This window comes from Echinops telfairi, unplaced genomic scaffold, assembly GCF_000313985.2.
Source record: "Echinops telfairi isolate 266 unplaced genomic scaffold, ASM31398v2 ScPeMD7_7415;HRSCAF=8453, whole genome shotgun sequence".
Taxonomy (NCBI): Eukaryota; Metazoa; Chordata; class Mammalia; order Afrosoricida; family Tenrecidae; genus Echinops; species Echinops telfairi.
In genome coordinates, this window is record NW_022111315.1 from 446,833 (window position 1) to 455,347 (window position 8,515).

Consider the following 8,515-nt stretch of genomic DNA (forward strand, 5'->3'; position numbering starts at 1 on the left):
TTAAAAAAGAGAAATATCCAGTAAAAAAATAAAATAAAAAAGAATCTGAGGGCACGAGCTGGTAGCTGCATGTCCCAGGATTAGTGCTAGCGGAACAATTTGAACATGAAGAGGGGATGGAGACTTAGGTCTGAAGAACTGTCTCTGAGACTGAAAAGAAAAAAAAAGGATGACACGAGCTTGGGTGAAAGAGGAGGCTTTCTGCTCTCGTATAGAGTTTGAGTCTCGGAAGCCCACAGCCACAGTTCTCTCTTGTCCTGCAGGGTGGCTATGAGTCAAAAGTGACTCGATGGCAGTGAACTTGGTTTTTCAGTTCAAGGTTGAGTGGTAAGCAAAACAAGCAAGCAAGGAGTTGTGGGACTTCTCAAGGTTTACATCTAACTTCCCTGTGATGAGGGGGGAAAAAATCAGTCCTATAGACAGTCTAGGGTGTCCAGGTTTTCTGTACAGTGTCACTGCCGAATGAATATTATGTGATAGACTCTGGTGAGCAGCCACAGCTGGGCTAGATGTACTGTGTAGGAAGTCTGTCACTCCTGACTCGTCTCTTTCCCTGGCAGATACCGTGTTTTCCCGAGTGGAGGAAGAACACCTCTGGGAGTGTAAGCAGCTGGGAGTCTACTCCCCCTTTGTCCTTCTCAATACCCTCATGTTCTTCAACACAAAGTTTTTTGGCCTGCAAACAGCCGAGGAACACATGCAGCTCTCTTTTACTAACGTGGTCCGGCAGTCACGCAAGTGTACTACCCCCAGAGGTACCACCAAGGTGGTGAGCATCCGATACTACGCTCCAGTCCGCCAGAGGAAAGGGCGAGGTAGGAGACCGCCCCACTTGCCTTTACTTTTTGCCCTTCTCTGGTTGTCCCTTGATGCTCCCACTGCAACTTCCTGGTTGGTCCATAACTTCCTCTGCCACTCATTTCCCCATCCCTCTGTTCCTGTGTTTGTAAACATGATAGAAATGCCCAGCCCTTTGATTTAATTGGGGGGCTGCTTGTGTTAATTTTCAAAGGCCTGCTTTCCTCCTCTCTTTTCCAGACAACTTACTTGCTTGACTATTTTTGTTTTAAAATTTAAGATGGTGAATAGGTAGGAAGCTGTTGAGTGGGTCTGGCTGTAGGGGATTGCTGACAGATGATAGGCTTTCCGTAGTTCTTTGCTGTTTGAACAAGACTTGTAACTTTGTTTTCTCTCTGTGTGCCTCTGGAATCCTTGTCCTCTCTGTGTTCAGCTCCCAAGGTCCCTTCAGTGGAGCTAAGCCTTTCCCTCAACTGCTGTGCAGAGGGCTGGGGTCATACTGATCCTCTGTCCCAGCAAGGAATCCCAGCTTTGTTCCATTGGGTTTGTTTTGTCAATTGGTCTAAGATCTGCGATCAGCTCTTCAGGAAATCAACACAAGGGGAACTTAACAGAGATATTAACAGCCAGAACCAGGAAGGGTTGTAGAACAACACGCCTGTGAGATGTTTGATTGGCGTGAAGGCGAGGGCTAACTTCATCTTCAGCCTAAATTTCTTTATGAGACTGTTTGTGTCCTAAGGGCCACTCCCCCCGCCCCCGTCCTGGACTGAGCTCTTGGAGGTGGCTCCTTGAGACTCTGCTCTTCTGAGTGTGGGGGTCACTTGCCTCCACTACAGACACCGGTCCTGGAAAACGGAAGAGAGAAGATGAAGCCCCTGTCTTAGAGCAGCGTGAGAACCGCATGAATCCCCTTCGCTGTCCTGTCAAGTTCTATGAATTCTATCTCTCAAAATGGTGAGTTGGCGGGTTCGCAGGAAGGTTGTTAGCATGGGAATCAAAGGATCTACTTTGCCTTGTACTGATCTTTTGTCCTGCCACCCTCAACCCCACCCCCCAACATTGCAGTCCTGAAAGCCTCCGGACTCGTAACGATGTATTCTACCTGCAACCCGAGCGGTCCTGCATCGCCGAATCACCTCTCTGGTATTCTGTGATCCCCATGGACCGTAGCATGCTGGAGAGCATGCTCAATCGCATTCTGGCTGTACGTGAGATTTATGAGGAGTTGGGTCGTTCTGGGGAGGAAGACCTGGACTGAACCCATGTGCCATCCATATCCACCTTTCATACCAATGTTTGTCCTGTGGCCAAATCCCTGAAGGTGATTGGCCCAGGAGCCAATGCTACTCATTCTGAAGGGCTCTGACTGCCCGTTTCTACTCACCCATTCCCTGCCTTTCCTAGAAGCCCCTAGCTTTTACATACCACTGGACGACCACAGGGCATCAGCCTTCTGTATTCAGGGACTTGTTTCCCAGTGATGGGCAGAAACAAACAAACAAACCAAGCTCATGCGGTTTCTTTATGTTCGGAGTAAATGACTTCTCCTTGGGCCAGACTCTGAGTAGAGTGTTACTAGCTCTGGTGATCCTGTTGGCTTTGGGTTTCCTCACTCAGCCCTTGTAAGTCAAGCCCCTGGTTCCTAGGTTTGGCCCAGGGAAGAACCCAGCTGCTTTCTTTGCCCTGTGCCCATTGCCTTCTCCGTTCTTCTCCAGTATCACATAAAGGGTCTTGTATGAAAGAAACCCTGAAAGTAATGAGGGGACCATTTACCTAAAGCACAGGGCTTAGACACTTTTCCCTTCCCATGATGGGAACCCTCTCACCACCTTATAACACACCTCATCCCCCACCCCCACCCTGCTGCTCCCAAGCACCAACCCTTGGTGCTGCGAATGATTCAAAGAACAAAGACTTCTAACTGGCTTCCCCACCCCCTCCCCCCAACTGGCATTTCCCCCCTCAAAGGCAGAGAATGAAACTCTTAAGTATAGGGAGCAGCCTTCTGGCCCCCTTTATCTGTTTCTTTATTTTTTCCTGCCATCTTAGGTTGGCATGAGCCATGATGTCAACATGTGTAGCCCCTTTTATAACTGCCTCCTTTTAAGTTCAATGGACAGAGATTCCAAGGCAAAAAAGAAACAAAGAAAAGATTCGGACTTAGGCTGGGGCTGGGTTCCGTGCTCTTGCTGTCTACCATCATAAGAGCCAGGCCACGCCTTTGGGGACCCAGGTCCTACAGGATGGGCTCTGTGGTCAATGAATTGGTGAGGAGCTGTGGACATGGGTCCTGCCTTCATTGCCTACATCATCCCTCTTTCCCATCTTTCCTTTGTAGCAAATTATCAGTGTCCAGTAAAGGGGGCACCTGGTTCTTTCCCTGTCAGCTTTGCTGTTCCTCGGCCTTCTTTTTTTGTGTTTTTATAACTGTTATCAGTTTAGCCACTGTTTAAATTGTATATATTGTTCTGAGGCACCTGGCCTATCCCTTCAGTGAGCCATGTCTACCCTTGTGTTATAGTGAAAAGCTGTTGTCAGGACTAATCTTCTGTCTATGGAATTGTTTGTTTCAAATAAAGAGTTAAAATGGTCTTTTACTTTCTCTGGGGGAAGGAAAGTGGGGTTGGGAGCCGGGAGGGATATAGAGGAGCAATCCTGGATAATTTCAAATCTCTCAAGGTGTCATAAAGAGGGTCATGTCCTATCCCAGTTTAAGGCTCATTTTTGCTGATAAATACCTCTCTGAATGAATCCAGCAGGAAGATGATTTTTAAGATAGTTTTCTAAACACTTAAGAAAAAAGTTATCCAATGGCCATCTATGAAGGACCTACTGGGCTTGAGGCTCTGGATCACATGCCTTAGAAAAACAAGAACAAAGCGAAGATTGATTACACCAGGGCCCTATCCCCAGCAAGCTCCCGTGCTATGTGGGAGCTAGACCAGGACATAGTCATACAAGCACTCATTCACTGCCATCGAGAGTGAAATGAACTCATGGGACAGCAGAGATGGGAGAAACTAGTTTCGAGTATATGGGGAAATTGAATGAGGCGTCACTGTGGAAGGTGGCATTGGACCTGTGCCTCACGTCAGCACCATCAATGGCCAAGGGACAGGGAAGTGCAAAGCTAAGGATTTCCAAGCAGGGTGTGACAGGGTCAGATCGGTTATGGAGGGTGAGAATACCTAGACCGATAGAAAAGGGGATGGGGGCAGATCTGAAGACAGGGAGATCCGTGGAAGGAGTGTGGCTAAAACTCGTTGCGCTTTAATGGGGCTGAGGGGACAGGGATAGATTTAAAACAAAATGCCAGACATTTAAAAATATATACATATGGAAAAAATAATCTATAACTTATCAAGGGTTCGTGAGGAAGGGCTGGAGGGGGAGGGAGTGGGAAGAAATGGGGAACTAATATCAGGGACTCAGGTGGGAAGAAAATGCTGATGGTGACACATATGCAAATGTGCTGGACACCTTGGATGAATGTATGGATTGTGATAAGAGATGTACGAGCCCCCAACAAAAGTAATAATAATAAAAAACCTCGGGCAGTTCTACTCTGCCACCGATGGAGTCTCCAGGAATAAGAATAATCATCTAATGACAACTTCTTTCATTTGGAATTTGGTCCATAGATGCAATTGGTGGGTTCTCTCTTAGATAAGTGGAATTTGGAAAATGAAATTATTTTTGCTCATATTTAGCTATGGTCTTAGAATTCAGGTTATTGACACCAGTATGGGCCCTGCTGAATAGTGATGATTAAATGCTTTCTATTACAATGGCTGTTGAGCTAAAATTTCTGAATGAAGCGAGTTATTCTCAAGAGAGATTTTATTACCCAAAAGTCAGATATTTAATATATTTCTTATAGTTCTTGATGCTTTCTATCCAACTATACCCCTATATTGTAGAAATTTTATATCCTTTGGCTTTAACTATTCTGAAATTTATTGTTAGGATACAAACTATGGAAGTATGTAATTTTCCTTGTGTCAATTAATTTTGGCTTATTATTCTTTCACCAGTTTATGTGATGGGCAAAATATTTTACAAGTGAAGGTAAAACAATGAAGAAAGAAAAAGGTATACAATCCTCAAAAAAAAAAAAAGTACAGCAGGTGATGAAGGATTGGAACTGGAGGTTTAGGGAGAGGGAAGAATGAAGGATGATTCTGAATTTTCGAACCAAGATGGGAAACAGAGGGTTTTTTGTTTGTTTGCTAGACTGGGCTGGGGTCTGATAATTAGTTCAAATTTGACCCTGCTGCCTTTTGAGACACCCATGCAGTAGGCCTTGAAACATGGCATAGTAGAAAGAACACCCAAACTTGAGTTTTTAATCATAGCTCTGCTACTAAAACTAGCAAGCCTACTTTTTGGAGCCTCACCTCGAAAGTGGTTTCAGATTCTCATGGCATTGTTGGGCAGGTCAGATTAGAAAGTGAACATGAAAGAGCAATGTTGATGCTAGATGTTATACTATATAGGCTACTGTTCGTTGTTGAGTTTATTTTGACTCCATGTGTACAGAGTGGGACTAGTCCACAGGCTTTTCTAGGTTGTGAGCTTTTACAAGCTGATGGCCAGTCTTGTCGTCAGAGGCACCTCGATGGGTTCAAATGACCAATCTTTCAGCCAGTAGTTGAACACTTAACTATTTGTGCCATCCAGGGACCCCATATAGACTAAAAAAAGAAAGACCCCCAAGCCCAAACTCACTTCCAATCAAGTCGATTCCAACTCATAGTGGCCCTATAGGACGGGATAGAGCTGCCTGTGTGGGTTTCCAAGACTAACTCTTTCTGGGGGTAGAAAGCCTTGCCTTTCTGCTGAGGAGAAGCTGGTGGTTTTGTATTGCTGACTTTGTGGTCAGCAGCCCACTAGGCCACCAGAGCGCCCTTTCCACTCCAAAGAACTCCAAACTCACTACGATCGAGTTGATTCCAATTCATAGCGACCCTAATATTTGGAGTTGAGACTTAGAAGGGAGAAGAGGTGTCCACTTAGACATCTTCAAATGGCTTTGAGCTGGAGCTCTGGAAATGTCTCATTATTCCAAGGGAGGCTAGTTACAAGGAGACAGTATGGTGCAGAAATGGTTACGTGCTTCACCTTTGGCAGATGTGAAATCCAATCCCCTCATCCAAGCTCCTTATTTTCTTGTTATGCAGCTAGGGCAAGTTACTTAACCTCTCTAGGTCTCAGTTTCCTCGAGGACCTGTAAAATGAGGACAGTAGTGATGCTTTTACATCAAAGATAATGATTAAGTAAGAGCTAACCTTAAGTGCTAGACCAGACACCTAATGTTAGCTCTTATTGTTGACATTCATTATCAGTCAGGAGGCCCAAGGTAAGGCAACAGCAACAATAGGAATGCTGAGGAGGAGAAGGATATGAGAAAGATTTGAATAGCAGAATTACCAGGCTTTTTTGTTAACTGATTATATTTGCGTGTGAGTGGGTTTTAATTCTCCAAGTTATCGTCATTTGAAGACCTTTATCTCATTGAATAAGGAAAGTCTTTGTCCCTTGTTCAAAGAATTTCAGGCAAGGAAGAAGGGAAGCAAGAGGAGGAGCTAAAAAGAAAGAGAGTGGAGTGTTAAAGGGAATACTATAATCACCGTGGTGTTTCAATAGCTTATCTTGCCTGAGACCAGGACAACTAGATGGTGCCTGGGATCGTAATAGAAGGTCCTGACAGAGTAGATGAAAACTACAGAACAAAAATCAAAATCCTACCAGATTCACTGGTCTGATAGAGACTGGTGGAACCCCTGAGACCATGACTCCTAGGCATTCTTCAAACCTGGAACTGGACACCCTCCAGGAGATCACCTTTCAGTAAAACAAGAAGCCTATGAAGTGAATGGGAACACCTTTGAGGAATTGCTTCTCCCAAACCAAGTTCAGAATGTGAGAAGGGACAGGAAATATGAACAAATGGAAACAGATAACCCATGGAGGAAGTGGGAAAGAGGGCTGTTACATTGAGGGGACTGAACGTAATGCCACAGAACAAAATGTGTAAAAGGGTTGAGACCTAATTTTCTCGAGAATTTTGCCCAAATCACAATATAAGTGATTTAACAACACATTAAGAAAAAGTTTTACCTTTATTTGGGCCTTTGGGGGTAGGGGCTCTGTCTCTGTAGCTCACAAATTGCCTTATTTCTGAGGATGGACACAGTTTGGACATGCCCTCCCTCCATACTTCCTTTTCCTATCTAAGTACAAGGCAACCCATTCTTCAATTTGCACCATTCTTCTCCCTTAGCCCTGTTGCTGTTAGTTTTCATTGACTCCATTTCAACTCATCGTGGCCCTGTGTGCAGCTCCATACAGTTTTCTAGGGTGAAATCTTTTATGACAGCAGTTTGCCAGATCTTTCTCTGGGGGAGTGAAAACACCAACCTTTCGATCGGTAGCCAAGTGCTTAACCATCGTGCTTACCAGCCTGCAAGCTAGGAAGGGCTTGCAGTTTCAAACCTTTTGAAGGTTTTGTGTGATAAAGAGTTCAAATTTCTGTGCACACTCTACAAGACCCTTCACTGACTCACCCACCCTACTTTATCAATCTCACCTCCTACACATCACCCCATAGCTTTCAAACTTCTAAACCTTGGCATGTGCTTATACCCTCTTTCTGATTGCTCTTAATTCATCGGGCATACATAAACACCTACTGGGGTCAAGCATGCAAGTAGCTGTTCTAGTTATTAGGTGCTGTTGGCTCAGATATAACTCCTCGGTACACCTCATGTACAAAAGAAGGAAACACTGCCCAGTCCTGTGCTGTCCTGGTAAGCACTGCCATTTCAGCCCACTGTTGCAGCCACTGTGTCAATGAATCTCATTAATGACTCTCTACAGAGCATGATGTCCTTCTCCAGGGGCTAGTCCCTCTGGATACCATGTCTAATTAATGTGAGCATTCTGGTTATACTACTTAGACATAAGAAACATTCTGGCTATACTTTCAACGCAGATTTGGTCCTTCTGGAAGTCGGTGGTACATTCACTATTCTCCAACATCAATTCTTCTTCAGATTTCCTTATTCATGGTTCAGCTTTTACATGGATACTAGCTTGGGTTAAGTGAGTGCACCTTTGTCCTTCCTCAAAAGGACATCTTTGCTTTTTAACACTTTAAAGAAGTCTTCATCACCACCTTCTAACAGTTATACATTCTAATGCACTATGAGAACTCAGCGTGAAGGGGAAGAATGATTTTCTCTGAGAGACTTAGCTAGAGGAAGAGAAAAAAGGTGAATCTACCACAGGAAATGATATTTGAGCAGGTTCTTGAATGATTAGGAGTTTGACAATCAAAGAAGGGAAATTCATTCTCTCTTACTGTCATATATCAACCACATAGGACAGAGCAGAACTGCCATTATAGGTTTCCAAGACTAAATCTTTTGGGCAGTAGAAAACCTCATCTTTCCCTCAGGGAGTGGCTAGTGGTATTGAACTACTGACTTTGCAGTTAGCAGTCCAACTAGTAACCTACTGTATTAGTCTAGGTACTTTAGAGAAACAAATCCACAGCAACTCATTTATAAGAGAGTTTTATGTAAAGAAAGTGTGCATCCACTGGAGATCCCCTTGCAGAGGGGTCTCGGGGAGGAGATGGGCCAGTCAGGGTGCGATGTAACAATGATGAGAAGTACAACTTTCCTCTAGTTCCTAAATGTTTCCTCCCTG

The 8,515-nt window shown here is 44.5% G+C and overlaps 1 protein-coding gene across 3 annotated transcripts in view; it reads left to right on the plus strand.

Annotated features, from left to right (window-relative positions):
* ZMYM3 (zinc finger MYM-type containing 3) overlaps positions 1-3,391 on the plus strand; it is a 15,929-nt gene extending 12,538 nt beyond the window's left edge. For all 3 annotated transcript variants that reach the window (XM_045296993.1, XM_045296992.1, XM_004716667.3), the window contains exons 23-25: positions 561-815; positions 1,638-1,755; positions 1,867-3,391. In XM_045296993.1, the coding sequence (XP_045152928.1) occupies positions 561-815; positions 1,638-1,755; positions 1,867-2,059 (566 nt within the window). In that variant the 3' untranslated portion in view covers positions 2,060-3,391. The remainder of the gene's footprint in view (positions 1-560; positions 816-1,637; positions 1,756-1,866) is intronic.
* Positions 3,392-8,515: the final 5,124 nt, after the last annotated feature.